The 22,472-nt window shown below is 40.5% G+C and overlaps 2 protein-coding genes across 3 annotated transcripts; one reads left to right on the forward strand and one right to left on the reverse strand.

Moving 5' to 3' along the window:
• The first annotated feature begins 1,655 nt into the window (after positions 1-1,655).
• METTL9 (methyltransferase 9, His-X-His N1(pi)-histidine) lies at positions 1,656-22,031 on the forward strand. The gene is made up of 5 exons (XM_061993326.1): positions 1,656-1,952; positions 6,425-6,615; positions 8,866-9,075; positions 10,113-10,297; positions 21,294-22,031. Exons 1-5 carry the CDS (start codon positions 1,779-1,781, stop codon positions 21,497-21,499), a joined length of 966 nt encoding a protein of 321 aa, XP_061849310.1. The 5' UTR covers positions 1,656-1,778; the 3' UTR covers positions 21,500-22,031.
• IGSF6 (immunoglobulin superfamily member 6) lies at positions 13,957-20,490 on the reverse strand. Of its 2 annotated transcripts, XM_061993133.1 has the most exons (6): positions 20,399-20,490; positions 18,491-18,844; positions 17,483-17,589; positions 16,310-16,366; positions 15,563-15,646; positions 13,957-14,399 (listed from the first exon to the last, which is right to left on the reverse strand). In XM_061993133.1, the coding sequence occupies exons 1-6, from the start codon at positions 20,463-20,465 to the stop codon at positions 14,361-14,363; spliced, it is 708 nt and encodes a 235-aa protein (XP_061849117.1). In that variant the 5' UTR covers positions 20,466-20,490; the 3' UTR covers positions 13,957-14,360. The 2 variants fall into 2 exon arrangements, with proteins under 2 accessions (XP_061849117.1, XP_061849118.1); XM_061993134.1 differs by lacking the exon at positions 13,957-14,399 and having other exon boundaries at positions 15,568-15,646; positions 16,312-16,366.
• Positions 22,032-22,472: the final 441 nt, after the last annotated feature.

The following is a 22,472-nucleotide window of genomic DNA, read 5'->3' on the forward strand; positions in this document are numbered from 1 at the left end:
TTCCCAGACTAAAATGTTCTGATGAGTGTTATCTGTTCTAGGTTTCCTCTGCAGGGTACTGGTTACATTAAGGATACATTTTTACCCACTAGTCTCCACTACAACCCACTGCATCCCCATGCACAGAGGTGGGATGCAGGAGGCTGACTGAAGTAATACACAGTGACTTCACCTTCCTCTGCACACACATCTCACAGCTTCAGGAAAGAAAAATCACAGATGGAGGGCCTTGGATCCTCCCATGCAGCGACTCACACTCCTGCCACAAGGCCCAGGCTGTGATCTTTGTAAAGAAGGCTTAGTAAAACAAAATGTTACAGGAATTGCACATGAGCAGTAAGGTTTACACTGAGCCATTGTAAAGCTTTCACAGGAAAAATGGCAATGTCTGAGGACTTGAAGCTGAATTTTCTATTTCGGTCATGGCCTTTCATCTGCAGATAGTTCTTTTTGAAAAGCAAGCCCTGTGATGCCCCAATTTATCTTTAAGTGTTGGTAGTTTGGGGCTTTTTAGAATTATAGAATAGTTTTGGCTGGAAGAGACCTTTAAGATCATAAAGTCCAGCCTTTGTCCTAACCCTATTGACCCCTAGACCATTTCCCTAAGTGCCCATCCACCTGTCTCTTAAACTTCTCCAGGGACGGTGACTCCAGCACCTCCCTGGGCAGCCTGTTCAATACCTGACAACCCTTTCAGTAGTGAAATTCTTCCTCATATCCAGCCTGAGCCTCCCCTGGTGCAACTTGAGGCTGTTTCCTCTTGTTCTATTGCTTGGTACTAGGGAGAACAGACCGACCCCCATCTCACTACAACTTCCTTTCAGGTAGCTGTAGAGAGGATAAGGTCTCCCCTGAGCCTTCCTTTCTCCAGGCTAAACAGCCTGAGCTCCCTCAGCTGTTCCTCATATGAGATGTGCTCCAAGTCCCTTCTTAGCTTGGTAGCAGCCTCTGGATCCCCTCCAGCACCTCAATGTCCTTGTAGAGAGGGGCCCAAAACTGGACACTGCATTCAAGGTGCGGCCTCACCAAAGCCGAGCACAGGGGCACGATCACCTCCCTCCTCCCGCTGACAACGCTGTTCCCTGATCCAGGCCAGGGTGCCCTTAGCTTTCTTGGCCACCTGGGCAAACTGCTGGCTCAACACCTCCATGCTTATTAACCTCGGATTTTTGTGTACATGAAAGGTGGGCACAAAGCACAGCTTTACATGAAGCATAAACGTTTCCATCTTCCACCACTTGCTGTTGTAACAGACAAGAATTTCGCAAATCGAAATGCTGGACTTTAATTAACGAAAGGTACTAATTGCAGGGAGGGCCCCGAGCAGCTGAGGCGGCGCGCGGCCGAGGCCAGCCCGGGTGACAGGGCGCGCGACGGCCGGTGGGGATGTGGCGGCGGGAGCCCAGCCGCTGCCGCCGGTGACCGAGGCAGAGGACACGGCCAAGCCGCCAGTGACCGAGGCAGAGGGCACGGCCAAGCCGCCGCTGCCGCCAGGCCGCTCCGCTCCGTTTGAAGGCAGCGCGCCGCGGCCCCGCCCGCCCTGTGATTGGCGAGAGAAAGGGAGGGAACGGGTGCGCGCCAGGCCCCGGCGTGTCGCAGCGAAGCCGTCCGGTCGGCCCCCGCTGCCGCGGCGCTGCCAGTTCCGCCCTGAGCGGGTGTGCGGGCCCCGGAGGGGAGCCGAGCCGAGCCGGGCGAGTTGCGTGCTGCCGGCGCCGCCGCTGCCATGGAGAGGAGAGGCGGCGGCAGCGGGAGAGGGTGACTCCGCGCCGCTTCCCCCGATGAGACTGTGGCTGTTCTGGCTGGGCTGCTACACCCTGTTCCTGTGGGTGCTGAGGAGGAGAATGTGGTCTGGCCCTGCCAGGTACCTGAGGAGCCCTTTATCCAGGTCCCTCTACGTGAATATGATGGGCAGCCACAGCCAGCCAGCCCCGGGCGCCAGGGAGACCCACCAGGTACAGCCTCAGAGGCAGCCGCCCTTCCCGCCCCTCCCCTCCCCCACCCCGCCTTCCCTCCCCGTGCCCCGCGGCGCTGGGGTGGGAGGGGGGTCCCCGGCGCCGGCGGGTACAGGGGCCTCCCTCCCTCCCTCCCTGCCTCCCTCCCGCCGCCCCCGGGGAACCCGGGAGCTCCGGCGGGGACAGCGGGCGGGCGAGGGGGGCTCATCGTCCGCCGGGGCGCCCTGAGGTACCGGCAGCCGCGGGGGAAAGCTCCGGTGCGGGCTGAGGGGGGCATCGGGCCGGGCGGCGCTAGACAAAGAGAGGGAACAGCTTGGTCCTCCCGGTGAGAAAGTTGACGTGTGCGCTCCGTGTGAGATACGTCCGGGAGCTGCTGGGGAGGTGAGGTGACGTACTGGGGCTGAAGAGCCGCAGGGGCCAGGCAGTTGGCGCTGGATGCCCGCGAAGCGTGCTGTGGGCTGGGGTGGTCGGAGCGAGGCCGGCGGTAAGGGCGGGATGGGGAACCGGCGCGGCGTCCCGAGGCCGGTAGTGCGTCGGGTTGGGTGTCAGAGCTGCACCCGGGAGTCGTAAACCATCGTTGTTCCTGCTGAACTCTGCGAATACACTTGAATGAACTTTGCAGGCGGCGTTGAATAGGGTGGGTGTGTAATCAGAGACACGTTTTTCGTTAGTACTGGTGTACCTAGAGGAAAAACAGTGAGCAATTGCGAAGCTCACAGAGGTCTTCGAACAATCGTAGATGGCAAAGTAGAAAGTAGTTTGCAATGTGATATGACTGCAATAAAAGGTTAGTGCTATGTTTGGGCAGTATAGGCACGCAGATCAGTACTTTGTGGAGAAGTTAGAGACTATACCCCTGCAATGCAACGGTTATGTGATGTGATTGCATTTGAAGTGTGTTCAAATCCGCACTACATTTTACCAAAACACGACTGAAAACCTGTCAGGACTTCAGAAGGGATAATTAAACTTTTTAGTGCTGAGTAAAACATACAGAAATGAGCTAATGAAGAGGGTGCAGCATAAATGCTTGAGGACTGCTGTACAAAGTAAGAACATAATTATGCACCATAATTCTTCAAGCTGATCCATTACTGGAGTTTTTAAAGCGCTCTGGGTAGACACCGAAGCCCAGAATCTTGCTTACTGAGTGTATGACTGGGGTTTAATGAATATGATCTGCTGTTCAGATCATTCAATACATGCTGCAAAGAGACACAGAATAAAGATTTACAGAAGGAGCTTCCTGCTGGCAAACAAAGAAAATCTGAAAGTCTTTTGTGTTGTTAAAAACTGTACTAGAAAGACAAGTCAAAGAAGGAAATGGATTATGGAGATGATTATGTCATTTGCAGATGATGATGGTCTGCAGTCGATACTCTCAATTTCTGATTTGTTAGATCGAGATTTTAAACCTAAAATATTGATTATTTAGTAAGCTTAGTAAGATTTATGATTCCTGAGTTTGTGAGATTACTTATAAGCAGGGATTGCATGCTGAGGTCCCAGGTACTTCCACTCTGTGCAGTTATACCAACTTACTAATTTTACATCTGTTAGCGAAAAGAACATTTTCTTCTTTTCACTAACATTGGACAAAAGTTGTCAATAATTGTAATTTTTACTAGAACAAAGGTCTTAATGTAGATTCTCAGATTTTTGTGCTGTAGCTTTGCTGCTGCTGTGATATAAGAGATTGATATGTGTTCCGTCATGTGGCCAGAAAGGGCTCTTCGTGTATTGTATGTGGAGGAAAACAAAAGCAATTTCTGTTCTGAGGAAGTGATTTCAGAATTAATCTGCTGTTCCCCAGTTTTGTAATTTGAAATTTGGTTTAGTTTTATCCTGTGTTGCTTTTTCCCCCCCTTTTCTTACAGTTTGCAGTCATTTTACTTATTCAGTAGTGTTATATAAGCAGTTGCCAATATCCTTATTGTTCAGATTAACCATGAGACAGAAATCAAAGGAAGTCTAGAAACACAGTTTAATTTCTGGAAACAAACTTCTTACAGTTCTCACCATCATCATTCTGACAATCATGAAGTCAATATATATATAGGAATATTTAGGAGTCTTAAGGGCAAAACCTGTAGGACTATTGGTTCTGTGTTCAGATGCTGGAACTACAGGTGACAGTTCAGTGCAGAACCAAGGTGTATGGTTCTGGTACAGCATACATACACTCATATTGCATATGTAACAAAGCCTTTGTTTCCCAAAGCTCTGATAGGTGAATACATTTTCTTCTATATTGAAAATGCCAACATGTTGAAAAAGGTAGATAGTCTGAGCCACACCAAACCTGTCCAATATAGCTGGACATGTATGCAGCAGCCTCATGAGTGAACCTGGCAACCTACTCCCAGCCCACTCCTCAACTCCTTGGAATCATTTGCTTCTACCAGGCTTTGGAAATCGGCTCTCAAGATGAATGGACAGAGTACACAGGCTGCTGCTCTAGTGCTTCATCACGACTCACTAAGGATTCTTTTTGGGACTCACTGCTGATTTGTGTAACTAGCACTATACTACAGTGAGAGAAGACAAATTGGGACATCAGCAGTCTTGGAGATCCCTATGCCAGGCTCCAGCATGTGCTACAGACTTGCTCAAAAAGACCACTTACTTGTGTTACCTACAAGTATGTTTGAAAGTACAGTTGAGAGCCTGATAATGCCAGAAATGCAAGTGGTTTTCAAAGTAAACCTAAGCAGGCATATGTTCCCTCCTTAGCTGAAGGGTCTTGACATCCCTTGCTACTTTGGGTCAGTGTTTGATGGAGCCTGTGCTTGTGAATCTGGCATAATGATCTTGGTGCAGCTGTCTGCTTTCCTCTGCTTGCTGGCACCATTACTGTGAAAGCAGCAGGACACTGGAATAAGAATCCTATCCCATTATTATTTGCATTACAGTGGTGGCTGAGAGTCCCATTCTGCTGAATGCTGGGTAGACGTGTTGAGTGGCTGTTTCTCAACGAGGTACAACAAATCTGAAGGGATCAGGATATGAGCATACATTTTCCATAGTATGGCTATAGACACAACCTTAGGTGTTAAATCATTGGGGAGTTACCCTAGCTGACCATTTGCTGTTCTTCATGCATTTTTATAAGATTCTGTTAAAACTCTCCATTTCTCTGTAGGACACTGACAGCTCCCTATCTGCACAGTAAACGCATGCAGCTAGATTAAGGAACATTATTGCAAGATCTAAGGGGGAGATAAGAGAGTGTCAGCTGTAGGGAGTAATTCTTGGTATTAGAAAACAGACACAATGGCATTAGAGATTCTATGAGAAGGGCTGCCAATAACTCTACATAAGCGTAGGAGAGTGAAAAATAATAGTGACATTCTTAATTAAAATTACATTTAAGCCTTTTCCTTTTTTTGTTTGTAACTACTGCATGTTGAGTGGAGGGAGTTTTTATCTTGAAATTGCAACCTAGCAATGAGCAGCCTTTTGAATTACATTATCAGTGCTGGCATTCCAGAGTGCTGCAGCATTACAGGCATTTGCTGGAGGTGAAAAAGGTGGCCATGAGGGTCTTACCATTAGATTTGCTTTGTCTTGCACAAGTTTTTTGCATTTAAAAGAACATAAAGCAGGTGTTAAGGAAGTTTAAGTATGCCTTACATGTGGATAGTAAAATATTAGGATATCACATGGTTTATTACTTTCCTATCTAGATTTGATATAAAAAGTGGCATTCTTTTTCTTCACAATGAGTTGAACAATAGCTTGCATATCAGAGTAGTTTAGCTTGCATAGGAGTGGTTGTTACCTGGTAATACATGGCCCATTTTAGCTTGAGCTTTAGATTTTACCAGCATGAAAGTATTGAGCTGCCTTTCAACTGATTCCTAGATGTGAGAAGCTGTTCCTTTGTCTAGTAGAGATGCTGGGAGGCAGCTTCATAGATGTAATTGTTTTGAAAGACATGTGGACCCGCTTGTTCGTACCAATAGGTGAAAAAACATAGTCCAGCAATACTGTAAGACAGACAAACTGTAGTGTAAAGAATTGATTGGATTCTTTATGTCCTTTACTGGAAAAAATCATGCAGATGTGATTGCTGATTTCTTTGCAGGGAATGCCCAGGGAAAAGTTGAGAACTAGTTGGAATATAGAAAACAATGTTATCCCACTTCAGACTATTTTGTCAGCATGGTGCTGTTGCATAGAGGATCTGTGTTTGCTTTCTAGGGAATTTACTTTGTAGAAGCCTTCAAAGTACAGGATAATGATTAAGATAAAAATTAAAACCACCCTTTCTTAGCAAGTAATCAGTCCTCACTTGATTATAATTCAAATCTAAGTTAAATTAATCCTGAAACTTGTTGAAAAGTCTGCAGATAAAACTAAATTTTTATATTTGTAGAGATTTATAATGTCCTTCCATGTGTTCAATTTGTTTTAAACACTCTAATTGTATATTGCTGAACGTTTTAATAATCCTTTATCTCTTTCTCTAGTGGTATGTCTGCAACACAGAACAGTTGTCTGAATCCCTTCAGCCTATTTTTGTCCAGAGTTACCTTGACCAAGGAACACAGATCTTCTTAAACAACAGCATTGAGAAATCAGGCTGGCTGTTCATCCAGCTCTATCACTCTTTCATGTCCTCAATTTTTAGCCTCTTTATGTCTAGAACATCTATCAATGGGTAAGTCAATCTTAGGTAAACTAAATACAGTTTGGATTGAGAGTTTTGAAGTGTTCAGCTCTAGCCCTTGATCTGACAGCCTATCTCAAATTTGTAGTTTTCCCTTTCCCAGTCTAACAGATTTGAAATGCCCTGTGTTCTTCATGCCCAACCCTCTTAACTGAAGAGCACCTTTTCCAATATGGGGAAACAGAGGAGGTAATTGCAATTAATAGGAGACAGTCAGAGAACTCTAATTGCATTTTATAACCATTTATTTGTATCAATTTCTTTCTGAATCAGTGTTCTCTTTGTTAGACAATGTATCCCACTTCACTCTGCTTTCTCCCCCTGCCCTGCCTTGCCTCTTAGCTGCTGCTGTGTTTGTATCAGTTCCTGTTGTGATTGACTTTGCTGAAGATAGCTGTATTGAGTCAGTTCTCTATTGCATCTAAAACCCTTTCTACTAGAGAGCGTGTGCACACCCACTGCAAAACTGGGTAGCCTTGTAAGTGTGTGCTGAGTGTGGTCTGGTAACACTAGTGTGAAACAGAATTCTGTCCTTTCTCTTGTTCTGTAAAACTTACTTTCACCTCAGTTTGTGTGAAAACTGTACTTGGAACAAGTAACTTCTAATGTAGCATGTTTGACTGAGGAAACATCAGGGAGGCAGGAAAAGAGAAGTTTATAGAACAGTATTCTCCTAGTCTTACTGCATCAGTCTCTCCTGTGGCTTCAGGAGAGTTTAGCTGTCTGTGGATACCTTAGTATTGTTTCAGAAAAAATCAGTGCCCTTCCTTGCTCACATCACCCCATTCAGATATGTGTTTATCAGCTTATCAGTTTTGACCTTATGAAGATTGCATTCTGTTACATTTACCTGGTTGCTTCACCATTCCCACCTGTGCACCTGCTACATACTTCTGCACAGTCCAAGGATAGTAGCTGTCTACTAATGCTAAAAAAGAATCTTTTTTCCTTATTTTCTAACTGGATGACTTTAAGAGCTTCCCTGTGGCTTTCTTAGTTACTTGGAGCTTTATATGAAGGTTCCTTTGTTCTCCTCTTCTTCCTTTCTCTTCCTTTTTTTTTTTTCCAAAGGCTCTCCAGTGCTTTGAATAACACCTCATAGTGCTGTTAGGAATAATAGCTATGAGCCAATTATACAGTGTGGACTGACATGAGTGTGCTGTAAGGGGACTCTACTTAAATGTACTGTATTTTGTTTATACATTTAATGTGCTGCTTTAGTTTCTTCTGTACAACTCTGGATACTCTCCTTTTTGTTTGTTTATTTCTTTGGTTTTTAGTACAGTCAGTCTTTCTCACACCACCTCCTTTTCACTTTTGTTTTTCTTTTGATTCTTTTTATCTTTGTTTACCTTTTTTCCCCTTCACCATAAAAGATTTCTGTTCATTGTCTTTAAGTTTAACCTGCTATCCAACATTAATTTAAATAATAGTGTTTATCTACCTTCAGTCTTTTACTGACCAGTTCTTTTTCCTCTGCTTCTTCTCCTAAGCCTTTCATCTTCTGAATTCTGCAATGACAGCTGAAATCTGTCACTGTGTAGTCTTCAAACAGTTATGGGCGGATATGTCATTGACTTGATCCACAAGGAATCCAACTGTCACCTCTACTCAATTCCTTAATGAGTTGCCTGTTTTCTGTTCCACAGCTTTTTATGTTGAATGCAGGATCTGCAGAAAGCAGCAAAAACCATTGTAACGTACAATTTAAAAAAACCAATCTCTTTTGCCAGTCCAGCAGTGTTACCCCCACCCTTTCTTCCAATCTGTTCCCTGGCTTCCCTCCTAGTTCCACATCCTATTCCTCATTCATTGTGCATACTTCTGTGTCTGCAGCCATTTTATTTCCTCTACTATTTCATCTGCTTTCTAAGGTAGGTGGCAGAGATTCAAATCTGCAAATGTGACAAATAAGGTTCAATCTTTATCTTTTCCTCTTTCTCTCCCCTACCTCCTCTTTATTTTTTTTTAATGTGATAATTTTCTTGAGCTGCACCCCATGAGCTCTTCCTTACCTAATCAAATTCCTGCTGAAGTCTTAGCCACTGTAACTGCATGTGGCTATGTGTTTGATCTCTGACAAGTGCAAGGCAAGTTGAACTGGATTTAAAATTTATATGAGCAGTGACCTTGTCTACTATTATGTGTGACTGGTTGCTGCCAAAGCACATTCTAAATGACTTCATTGTACTTCCTGTGAAGTTTGTACAAAATCAGTCATTTCATATTTTTATGTTTCAGGCTGCTGGGAAGGGGCTCAATGTTTGTCTTTTCCCCAGAACAGTTTCAAAGACTGCTTAAAATAAATCCAGAATGGAAATCCCACAGACTTCTGGATTTAGGGGCTGGGGATGGAGAAGTCACTAAAGTCATGAGTCCTCACTTTGAAGAAATCTATGCCACTGAATTGTCTGAAACTATGATATGGCAGCTTCAGAAGAAGAAATACAGGTATTGTACTGAATACTTCCTACATCCTTTACGTCAGGCATCAGCAAAGAAATCCATTTGTAATATTTAATCAGTTCAGTATTTTCAGTCAACTCCTCTATTGTTTGATCAATACTGAAAAGGTTAACCTGTGCAAAAGCAGGAAAACAAACACATCTGATATTCACTCTTACCAGTGCTTTTGTTATGTAGATGTTCCCTGTTATTAGTTAAGACAAAATAGACTCAACCATTTTGAAGTGAAGATGTAATTCAGGTGAACAGTCCAAAATAGCAAGAGGAAGACACAGGTACTGTGGAGAAAGCAAACTGAATCCTGGTAATAGGGATACCTCAATGATCTGGGTCTGTCTAATCCCACAGTATAGATGACTGTGTAAAGATTCTTTTGTTCTTGCTCTGCTTAGCTCCTGCTTTTAAGATTGAATAATACTTAGTAACACAAACCATCAGCACTTTTCAGTACTTTGTTCTGAACTCGTCACAACTCCTGGAGGTTCTTGCAGGCAGCAGATCCAGTCTTATTGAGTAATGGTTAGTATTTCAGGCACTGTAACCCTAGGCTTCAACCCAAAGAATGAAGGAACTGTGGGTTTCTTTTCTTCACTTGTCTGGGAGTGGAGACATAACAGCTGCTTCACAATCTGTGTTTCCTCACTGGTAAATCAGAGTGGATGGAATGCAGCAATCCATTGATCATAATTCAGCTTTTTTCCTTGAGTAGTATCTTTAGTTTTATTCTAGGGCAACACACATTTTCAATACCTGGGTTGGGACTTTTTGTCTCCTTTATTGCCTGATTATTACAGGGCAGTATAAAGATCTATATGGATGAATGTGTGGCCATGCCCACCATTGATTCAGTTTTCTTTTCCAAAAGAACTAGAAGGATTGTATGTCTCTTCTCATTGCCTGGGTGGATGACCTTAACTGAACTGTCAACACATCCATAAGGAATTTTTGTCTTCAGTGATTATCTCTGAAACCAGCTTACATTTGTTTAACAGACTATATCTTGTGTCTCTTTCCCTTTATAGGGTGCTTGGTATAAATGAATGGCAAAACACAGGATTTCAGTATGATGTTATCAGCTGTTTGAATTTGCTGGATCGCTGTGATCAACCACTGACTGTATTAAAAGATATTAGAAGCGTACTGGAGCCAACTAGAGGCAGAGTCATTCTAGCATTAGTTCTGCCGTTTCACCCGTATGTGGAAAATGGTAAGTACTCACAGTAATAGCTATTTGGGCAGGTAAAGAAAACATTTATAGGTTATAGGAACAGGCTTCCCAGAGGGGTTGTGGAATCTCCTTCCTTGGAGGTCTTCAAGACCCACGTGGATATGTTCCTGTGTGACTTGATCTAGGTGAACCTGCTTCTGTGTGGGGGTTGGACCGGGTGATCTCTAAAGGTCCCTTCCAACCCCTACCCCTATGATTCAATGAAATGGCATGTTTGTATTTGATTTAATTCTTCTTTTTACAAATAACTTGTGTGGTGCATGTTCAGGAGGATGAACTCATAGGTAGATAGGCCGCTTGATGTAAACCATTTTGTTACTTCCCCAACATACATTGTTGGCACCAACAAAACTCAAATTTCTAAGTGTCATATCCTGTTCTCTAGGCCACATTAGAGTTGTGTTGGAGCAACATGGGAAAACTGATCCCTAATTAGGGCCCTGTGCTGCTGACATATAGATATCATAGAATCATAGAATGGTAGGGCTTGGAAGGGACCTTTAGAGATCATCTAGTCCAACCCCCCTGCAGGATCAGGTCACACAGGAACATGTCCAGGTGGATCTTGAAGACCTCCAGGGAAGGAGACTCCACACCCTCCCAATCCAGTTGTCTCTAGCAGCCAGTTGAGGAAAACCATCAGAACTGTGTGTAGTGCTGAACAGAGCAGTGCAGGTCAAACTGTTTCAAGTGTTCCAGATGAACTGCACCTAGAAATTCCTAGGGAGATAACCTTAATTTTCCAACAAGAGGTCTCCCAGTGAAATGTAGGCCTTTACTAATACAAAATGTCAATCACTACCTATAATATTAGTAACTGGAATGTAAAATTCAGTGCTGAAACTCTATTATTTCCCCTAGTTGCATTTTAAAGAAATACATGTGTGTCCTTACAACTAAACTTCAAAAGAGATAAGAAACCTTTTTTTAGATGCCTGGTAATAGGGTTGAGACACTCTAAAGGTGGTTTGAATTCCAGAAGGTTGGTGTTCACCAGTCATCATTTAGACACTAGCTTTCAAGTATTAAGACTTGTCTGTGGAAAGGCATGTATGCCCAGCAGATACAGAACTAATAACCTTAACATCAAATGGAATCTCTTTTCCTCTCTTTAAATACCAGGGGTATTTTGGTGAGGGGATGTGTGTAAGTATAAAAAATACCATTCTGTCACATGAAGAATGGCTTAAGATACGGTGTTTAAACATATAGTTTTGTAACTATTCTGAGAAGTAAAGTGTCTTCAATGAGATAAAGGAGTTGACATATATCTGTACAGTATTTCAAACATGTTTGGTTACAACTTATTACTCCTATAACATGGAACAATATGGCTTCCTCGTTAAAAGTCTTCAAAATTCCAAATAACAGCAGTGCCTTTCTAGGCCTTCATTGGCATGTTAGAAGCAGAAATTGAGAAATTATTTGGGTGGCATTTTTGTTTGCATACCTTCAAAACTATGTACCAGCGTGTTTTGCAATTGCTGTTGCACCCAGCATCTACTTTTCTGCACATTCTTGGGTAACCACCTGACAGACCACATGCAACTTCCCGGATAAACAGGAGGTAAATAAGGAAGAAACTACTCTAAGTCTGCTTACATCTTTCATCTTTAATCTCCTGCAGTATACTGAGAGGAGAATAGAGTGTTACATTTATAAATTGCAAGGAACTGGTAACCTGTTTACTGATTCTTTAACTTGGTCATTCCTACTTGTGGAAAGTTGTGCTCTGTTGTGTGACGTCTTGTAAACCAAAGGCATAATTTGTGTCTGGTAGTGACTTGTAGAAGATCAGTCACTGCACCTAAGGCACTTTTGTTTCCATAATATGTTCTAAAACTTAAAAACATATTCATACATCTGTTTACCAGTGTCACCCATATGGGCTCGTAGAAACTTCTTTAGACAGTGCCAGATAGCACACATGAAACTTACTGCCTTCCACTGAAACTTTCCTACTTAACATCTGTGCAAACGTAGTCTAAAGAAGTAGACAGTGACCTGCCAGATCATCTTCATGATGTACAAATGAGTGTAGAGTTTTCAGTGCTTTCATTCAGCTGTTTTACAAGACAATGCACTTTAACAGGTGTTAGCTATGGATGTATGCTTTGTATTTAACAAAAAACACACACTTGCAACAGTCAAAGAGGAGAAGGTTGCATGGCTCAACTTCATGTAGCAGCTAATTAAAACCAGTTTGGATCCTTCTAGACAAACTTCTGAATATGAGAGGGGGGAACAAATGCAAGAGAGATGATGAGGCAGATGTTTGATCAGTGTATTGATTTGTTTCTAGAAATGGAAAAATTATTTCAATCCAAATGAAATTTTGGGTTATTACACATAATATAATGGGGGAGTACTTGTGGAAACTGTTGATGTGCATAACACAAAACTTGCTTTAAGAGAACAAAGCGAAGCAGAGGTGGAGGTAGAATGTACTGCAGTGACTCCTGTTTCTGGAATGACAGTGACACCTAGAGTCCAAAGTAGCTTAATCATAAATTCTTTCTGGGGCTTTTCAGAGGTTTTATTTTCAACATACAGAACAACAGGTAATGCACTTACTGCCCATGTCTGTATTTGCCAGGTAAGCCAGATTAATCATAGATAAGGTGTTAGACAAGTCTCATAAGAATATTTATTGTTATAACTTTATATTTTTAAGAGCTATTCACGTAGGGTCATATAAAAATCCTTTGTCTTTCCAGATATAGACATCATATTTCTATAAAGGTGTTATTAGATAGTATATGTCTAGACTAGTTTAAGTTTCCCTAAGCCAAAAATGCCAGACACACCATACTTCAGAAGCAGTAAACACCAGCAGCCTGGGACTGGGAATTTGCTCCTTGATCGCATTGATATCCTTGTGATTGATTGACAGGGATAAAAAGACAAAGGTGTATTTTCCGTCTTCCTGAAATACTTGGTACTAAATTGAGCTGGAAACAGTACTGTGCCAGATGAAGCCTTTCTTTGTGTCAATTGTCAGTTCTCATCTCACTGAAGTGAGAAGCGCTGTATCGTTTGTTAAACAAAGCATTGCTTTATTTAAATGATGATAAAAGATGCAGCTGTTCTTTATTAGGGAGAGTGCCTGATACTAACAGATCCCTTGTAGAAGTGCTGATTTTGTAGATTAACTAGGTAGTAACTACCAAAAAAAAAAGAAGCATGGAGGTTTTTTTGTTGGTTTTTTGGTGTTTTTTAAAAAGTGTACTACTTTGACTAGGTAGTATACTTCTGTTTTCATGCCTGTGTCCATGTTGAAAGGACCTGTAAAGGCGAAACTTGGTGCTCCAGGTAATCCTGACTTTGGATGGTAGGACTGGAAGAAGGAGGTTGTCTGTCTAAGCAACAGAATTTTAATATTGCAGGAGCAACCTTCTCACAATAACAACTACTTTCTTTTCCTAAATAGACTAGGAGGAAGCTCCCATCCCAAATGTGCTTTGCCATGGTAGTAGGTGCATTTAAATTGCCTTTGTTTTTTCTGCATGCCTGTCTACAGAATACATGAGGTTTTATCTGTTTAAGCAGTTTTTAAGACTCAGTGATTGGTGATCTTTTTATCTGTTACATCAGTAACTATCCCATTAACATGACTAAAACCAGAATTTCACCCAGGAAATGTTTATTTTCCGTTGCTGTCAATTATCATACATCTTTCACAAATGATCAATTCATGGAAAAGGAATACAAGTAAATTTATGTAAAAAGAAAGGACCCAGAATTAAATCTAAACAAAGAAGGAAACTTTCATGAATCATTATCAGTGATCTTCTGAAGGATGAAGACTTTTCCCATGCTCTTATTCTTGCAGAATGGAAAATGGGAGTAACATACAACATAGATGTAATGTACAATTCACTTGGTTTTGGTGAACTGTTTAGAAAACACTCGTGAAGAACACTACCCTGCAAGGTTTTCTTCTCTTTTTAAAGCAAAGGAAGTCTTTGAAGAAGCTTATCTTCTTCATCTGCCCCTTTGCTCGCTTGAGAAACGTTGAACAAATCTGAACTGCCGTACAAGCTCATCTGTTCTGATAAACAGTGTCATCTTCCAAATCATCCTAGGGGGAAAATATAGAAGTATTTTATTACTGAAGTGGACTTTTTTAAAAAATAAAGATAGAATTTCAGATTTGAGGCAAACTCCATCCTTTTACTTATTTCAGTAAGCTTCTTTCTCTCCCCACTTTATCCAGTTGTTTTTGTCCGTGAGCCTTCTGTAAGATTCAAAACATTTCTTTTCCTCTTGGCTTTTACTAATCTCCAGGGAGCACAGAGGCAGTAAAACATACTCCTTATTTTCACTGTGTTCATATCTGATGCTCAAACCAAGGACCAAGTCATGTCAGCAGGGACTTGGAGTCTTGAAAGGGGTTATTACAGAGGAAAACAACTGATGCTGTATAGAAATAAATGAAATAAAAATGCATAAAGAAGTGTGTGACTTTGTTCTATGTTTCTTTTGGTTTCTCCTTGCATTTCTGAAGTGGTGCAGTCCGTGCTTAGAATAGGAAAGGACTGATACTGTTTCTCAAGACAAGCAACTTTTTTGAGGCAGGATTTTTTTCTTCTTCCCAAGAGAAGCCATTTTCTTTGCTTGGAAATGCGTGTGGCTTCTAAAGTTGTTTTTTGTAATTTAATGGCGAATGCAAGATTATTGTCACACAGCTATATAAGACATACTGGCATAAATTTGGAATGATGAAATAAGTTGTGTGTTTTTGCCCAGTGATGTTCAATAATTAGCTTAGGCTCTGTAAGTTGAAGGAGGGAGAAACATCTATAAGAGTGTTGTAGAGCTTTTATAACAGTTTTGTTAGGTTTCTATCACCCAGCTGCCCTGGGCTAAGGGAGCAAGAGGACCTGCAATGGAGGTATTTTTCAGAAATTAACTTGTAATATCTCTGTGCATTTCACCAAACTGTCCAGAACTGCTTGTTGAGGCCTCTTCTTGGCAAAATACAAGTCTTTGGAAGCTTCATTTTAAAATGTGCATACATACATTCTATAAGGTATATACTATCATATATATTTAATTGTATATATGTGGCCATTTAGTATGCTTTATAATGCCTTTGACTGTTTTACAGAATACTTTTTTTAGACCTTTATCAACTTTAAAAGAGAAAAGTCTATTTCCAAAGGAAATAGAAATAGTGTACTCTTAACCCTCAGTTCCCTTTTTTTCCCCCCTAAATTTCAGAATAGGTAGGTAGATACTTACAGGCTGTTGGCAATGTTCAGCAAACTTCTGCTTTTGAAGTTCTTGGGCAATTGCTTGAAAAATTTTTCTCCCACTACTGATTTTCTGCAAATTATTGAAAACAGTTCAGGTCAGTGCTACATCTGAAGTTGGGTGAAATATCTTTTTCTGCCTTGCATAATTCTGATTTTTAGTTTCCCCCTGTATGTATCTTTGGGTATGTTACTAAATGACACCTCAAGAATATATGGTCTGTCAGGTAGAGGGATTTTCAATTACATGGATACTACATCTCTTAATGTATATACCTTCTTTAATGGAGATTTAAATGCATGGTTTCTGATTTTTATTCAAGGATACATGCTGATAGAGGTTCTTGATAGACTTGTTTTGGAACTCATTGGGGTGTACACAAAGGTACCATTTAAACAAACAAAATTAACAACAAAAGCTGTTATTTTCAGAAGAAATTTGAAACAATATTACTGAAAACCTCAAGGAAGCTGTGTACTGGAGATGGCCTTTACACAGATTGACTTTGTCCTGTATCCAGTTTGTTAAAAAGAAATTAACCAATCCATTACATTAGTTAAACGTAAAATTAGTAACTAGTTTTGTACAAATCTGAAGTGAAGCCTTAACATTGCTGAATGTCTCTTTAACTGAATCACCAATTAATCACAAAAGTGATGCCCAAGATACTTAAAAACAGAAAACAAACAAACAAAACTCTGAAACACAGACAAAGCAAACAAAGTGATGACATACACCGTTCTCTGCTCTTTGGTCTTCATTCCCACTTTTCTTTAGCAGCTCTGGTTTTAACTGGAGGGAGGAAATATAAAACCGGTTAAAGCACAAGATGAGAAGCCAGCTGCTAAGGCAGCAGGATAGTCAAACAGTTTGTAGATAAGTCTTTCATTAGATAAGCTTACATTGTTGGAAAATCAGGGAAGTTTTCAAGCCTGTAAAGCTTTTTTTCAGCTCATTGTGGTAGATGTTGCAAGTATTTTTGCTTCGAATATAGTGAGGCCTGCCTGAAGCACTGGCCAGTTCTCAGAAATAAACCAGTGGCATCACAGATATCAGTTTTTCCTCTGAAGAAGGCTTGATTCATTTTTCCCACTATACTACTTCACTCAGTTTAAAGAAAAATAAAAATCAGAAAGACTGTCTTTATGCTTAGACAGTGATCACTAAACTGAAGAAGCGTTTTACCACATCATAGGACTGTGAAGTCCTCATTTTTGTGTCAAAACCTCATTGTTATGTAAAGATTCCAGTTGCAGCTTTGGATGTTTGTCTTTAAACAAAAATGTTATTCTAGATTTTAAGAAAATTAATAGTCCAACAGTTATATAACTTTTAACCAGGTTCATTTTAAGGTGTTTGTTTCCTGTAGGCATAAAGCCTCTTCCAAGTTTCTGATGGTTTTCAGTTTTACCAAGATGTCTTCTCTTCTGTGTGTGTATGATGTATGAATACAATTTCATTACACAAGTAAAATCAGTGTGCATTAACTTTACTGCAGCACACAAAAAATACTTTGACATTAAATTATTTCACTTTGCTGGAAACTAATCCAGACAATTGATGAGTTACGATGTTCATTTCTAGCTTTGCTTTTCCAGTGTGCCTTGATAGATAATCTCCAACTTCATGACTAATACTCTCAGGTAAATTTTAACTTTAGAATACCTTTTATTTTAGCCACTTTACTGAAACAAGAAAATGGGGTTGCTTTTGAGAGTATAGGTATGGAGTCTGGAGATGTGTGCAGCATATGAACTTCAACCAACCAACCAACTCTTTCAAACTTAATCATGAAAGTTATGGAATCTGGGAATGGGGGTTTCTGGTTTGTTTTCTTCTCTTTTGGAGATGTTAAAACTGCTTAGAGTTACAGAAGGAACAAAATCAGAAAAATCACTTTGAGCCTACCTTGTAGACTACAAAGAATGTGAATACAGTAGTGCTGTATAGAAACAGCAAGGATGAGGCGATGATCATGAAGATGAGATTTCCATTGCTGTGCTGCTTCTCTGCTCCTTTATTAAAAGTGAGTGTTAGAATAAAGGACAGTTCCGATTAATGTAATTTTCTTAAGATTCAACATTTTAGCCCCCTTCCTCTGAGGAATTAAACCTTATAGCCATCAGTATTTTTCTGGTTCATTTTCAGTCATAGTTTCTTTAGCGAGATGACTTTTCTTTTGTTTCCCTGAGTTTTTACAAGGGCAATAGAGACGTGTTTTTTTTTATTATGAACCCATCCTTCAGGGGCAGAAAGAGAATAGAAACCAGTTTTCTGCTCTTATAAGGTTTATTCAGATATTCATTTAAAAGTTTGGGTTTTTTTTCCAGAAGTGCAATTAGATAAAGGAAGGAGTACAGGGAAAGTAATAATGCAGCTAGGTTTGTTTGGGCTTTTTTCCAGTTTAGGCATCTAAAACTGAAATGTAATTCATGTAAGTCTCATCACTTTTTAAAGTAGAAGGCACATGATACAAAGGTTCTAAAACTTCTCAAGTTGACCCAGTGACTCCCTATTTCTGAGACCCTGTGCTCTCTTGCACTTATTTCCACTAAATGTCAGTTTCTCTACTTCTCATTTTTCTGTCGAGACTTCCTTTCTGATAGCCATTAAAGTCTATGTAAAAGCATGTACAGTGTAGTTAAATCACATGAGTACAAAACTTTCTTTTGTAGAATTCTGGTCATTGGCATCATGACAGAACAGTTCAACTGGCAAACAAGGTTAATTAAGATGCTGGCTTGTACAATCCCTCCATGGTTTTACTATTAATATTTTAATAGGAATAGTATAATTCTAACAGTTTTGTTTGTGTTTCCACCTTAAGTGCCATTCTTGCAAGTGTAAATAAAAGTAATACTTAGGAAAGATTATTTCTTTTAATATGCTTCATTAAAAAGAAACGATCAAACTGACCTGTTTTCTGTAGTAATGTTCCATCTCCCGTTTGTTTGGAATGGGGTGAGCTTGAATCCAAATATGCCACTCCACAGATATAAACAGCATTGTCATGTACAGTCAGATCATTGATCTGAAGTGAAATGTTATTTTTTGATAATAAATTTACTTTGTACTTCTGATGATCTTTACATCCAGGAGTACACAAATCCTCATGTTTATTAGTTAAAAAGCGAAACCATAGAACTTGAGGTGAGGATGAGGAGCATCCAGAGGCGGAAAAAGTACATGTTATGAGCACAGTGTGCATGGAATAGTCAGCTTCCTGAAATCTGGGTTGTGTTACAGTGACTTGGCATGCATCTGTGGCACCTATTGAGAATAAACAAGTGATAAGGTGAGGGACAGTTAAAAAGCAAGGCAGAGTCTAAAATGAAAATAAGCTGCTTCTGGTTTATCCGAGGAAAGGAGGAAAATCAACTGGGTTTCAATTTTTAAGATTGTGTCCAACAAACTTTTGTTTTAGATAATTCTTACAGCTTGCCCATGTGTTCTCACAACAGTTTCATCTATGTGGTAATGTGCTTAATTTCCTGTGTCCCCATGTCTAAAACTATGTCAATGTCTCCTTTGACCCTAGAGCAAACCAAAAAAAACCCGCCTCTGTACTTCCCTGCTTTGAATTTAGTCCGAAATGGTTTTGGTGGGTAATGGTCAGCAGAGGGGTGAGTGTTGTGTGATGTAACTCTAGATGCTCAGTGGAGAAGTTCTGCAGGGGTTTCTCACTGCTCTGCTGTTCTTGCTCTCAGTCATGTGAGGCAGCCTGATGGTGGGCAGTGGAAATGGCATAAATGCAAACATTTATAATATAGCAACTTAACCACATTGCTTAGAATTCATAACAGTTCCTAGACTTTCTTCCACTTCATCACATATATTGTCTCTCAGTTTCTAAGGATAATAGTGCTGCTCGTCAGTCCTGACATTTCAAAATGCGTGCAGAGAAAACAGGAAGGTTAGAGGAGAGAATTCTAGTTAAGGAACTGAAATGTAAGGTTTAATACAACTGGTCTGGGAGGATGTTTTTGAAGTCCTTATTGAAATCCAGACTTTAAATATTGGTTTGATATCTTTTATTTTTTCAAATAAATTGCTTAGTTATTTAAGCAATGGGGTTGAGGTTATTGCAGTGTAGTAGCTTAAAAGAATCATTTTCTACTTCCTGGTAAATAACAAATTAGAAGAAAAATAAACTGGAGTCTTAATCTGCTGTTGATACCCAATTTATAAGCCTGTCCACAGTGGACAATCAGCCTTGTCCCTTCAATATTTTTTCTCAATGAGTATTTTATGGACCAAATCCAAGTGGATTCAGCATCTGCAGCTTCTGCAGGAGTAAAATGAAACTCTGCTTCTGTGTCAGATGAACCTCAGAGCCATTCCATGGCAGCTCCATGCTGTTGATGCTATGTCCTGTGTGGTGAAAGGCAGTAGCTTGTGCTTCTGCAGTTGATCCCTTTCTCTTTTCCACCTTACCCTAGGGCTCTGGGTGACCTTGCAGAGCAGAATGCTGTGGCTTCAGTTCCTGTAGATAGTATCTGGTGAACTTCCCAAACCCTCCCAAACAAGTGCACCTGCCCTGAAACGGTGCTGCTAGAGCGTTGTTTGCGGGGAAGTGCAGCAGGAGTTGTCCACAAAATCAGAGATTACAGGAGCATTTCAGACTTAAGGAAGAAAATATCATTCGCTACCAGTTGTTGGATTTGGAAGTTGTACAGAGATAGCAGAAATTAGCTTGATTCTCAGCAAAACAGTTTACTGCTCTTATTTTGTAGCTATATTGCAAATTATAATCACAACATTTTCAGTCTTGTTTAACTGCTGTTCTATGGGGAGATGGAAGAAGCTTTAAAAAAGAAGTCTTACCAGTGCCGTACAGAATCCAGTCAAACGCCAGCATTAGCACGTTCTTAAATTTGTTCAGAAATGCCATTTCTTGTTTCTCTCTGGAAATTACTCTGTTTGAAGGAAGAGGAACTTAAAAAATCTTTGGAGTTGCAGAACTCTCTGAATCACAAGATGTAGAACTTCCTGTTTAGAAGGGTGTTTGCTGTTGCATTTAGGAAACTAGTTAAAGGTACAGACCATGGCAGAGAACACTCGTTATTTGTGGATGACATTACTTGGAAAATGAGGGAAGAGTTCTACATTTTGAACTTGTGGGAGTTGTACCTTTTAATCATTCAGATCTTTCCCTCAGATATAACAAGTGACAATATGTTTTGCAGCATACTACAAGTGTTTGGCTTCTTAATTTTATAGGATCCTAAGCAGCCTTTACCACATCAGCTAGCAGGTGACCACTGGAGGAACAAAGATTCTGTAGCCACTCATTAGAATGTGGTGGTCTACTGATGGAAGCTTCACAGAAAATCATAATTCTTGGTTTGCTGTCTCTATTTACTGTGATTACCTGAAGCCATCTTTGGCCAGACAGTGGGCATAAAGGAAGAAGTTTATAATGCCTGGAAAGATCTTCATTAAATTGTCTGTTTGTGTCTGCTGAACACCAGCCTCACTAGTGGAAGCTACTTTTCAACCAGTCTTAGAACTGCTAGTTCAAAAGGGAACAGAAGATAACCTTAGAAGGAGCTGCTTCAGAACAATAGGCAAAACCTTGGACTGATCTTGCCACAGCTCTACAAATGGCTTTCTGGAGTTGTGGAATGGAATGTTATTTGTGTGTATGCTTTCTGCAAGAAAATACAACACACAATAAAGGATTCTTTATCATTTAAACCAAACTGTTTTGTTTTCTCAGTAGGTGGCAAGTGGGAAAAGCCTTCAGAAGTTTTGGAAATCAAAGGGCACACTTGGGAAGAACAGGTGAACAGCCTGCCAGAAGTTTTCAGTAAAGCTGGTTTTGCCATAGAGGCTTTCACCAGACTGCCATACCTATGTGAAGGTGACATGTATAATGACTACTATGTACTAGATGATGCTGTCTTCGTCCTCAAGCCAGTGTAAGCGTGTCTGAAGTAAATCTCCAGGATCTAACCCAAGAAGCAGCCCCTGAAAGAGGCGTTTGATTTATGGTTTTTTAAAGGGAGGGAGTTTGGGGACTGCCATGCTAAATAAATACCATGTAAGAAATTTAAAGGCCAAAACACTAATGTATTCCTTTGTAGTGCGATTAGGGGGGGGGAAAGGTTGTTTTTTAAACAGACTTTTCAGTTGAGAATTTCATTTATAACAGCTCTTAAACCAACAATCCAACGGTAATTCTGCAGTCCAGCAGCAATGGGGGATATTTTTTTATACTTACCTGCAACAGGAGTCAGATCCAAACAAAAGCAATAGTCCTAATGCTGATGAAGCTGATACAATGTGAACTGTTGTTAAACAAAACAAGTGCAATCTGGCAATAAAGTGATCGATTCAGTTCAAGCCTTGTTGAATAGAAACTGTTCAAATGGATATTCTTCCATGATAAGTTGCTTTCTCTCTTACTGTCATTCTTCTCGTTTTTAATCATGCTAATAAACTTTTTTTGAGATGACTTTGTGCATTAACTTTTGTGTTTGTTTTGTACCTATAGCTGTGCTTGTCTGCAGCAACTGCTCTGTGTTGAGAATCAAGCTCTCAGTAGCAGCACAACCTTGCATTTATTTAAACAGCATTTAACTATTGTTTAAAAAGTAGCAGTCTGAAAAAAAAGGATCAGTTTTGGTTGTCTTTCTTTCATGTTCCCCTCAAAGCCTCATAAATCTTCATTGCTTTTGCCTACGCCATTTTCTAGCTAAAGGAGTTAGAGCAGAACTTGCCAAAGCTGCACTTGAAACTGATGGGTTTGATAACAAACTTTCTAAGCAAGTTGTTCCCAAAACTTTTCAACTTAAACTTGCAAGTAGTTTCTTGCAAAAACTGTGAGTCAAACTGCCTCTGAGGATCAGGCTTTAGGGGTGTGATTTTGAAGATTCGCTATCTTGATGTTTTCTTT

Source organism: Colius striatus, chromosome 3 (assembly GCF_028858725.1).
Source record: "Colius striatus isolate bColStr4 chromosome 3, bColStr4.1.hap1, whole genome shotgun sequence".
In the NCBI taxonomy this organism is placed as follows: domain Eukaryota; kingdom Metazoa; phylum Chordata; class Aves; order Coliiformes; family Coliidae; genus Colius; species Colius striatus.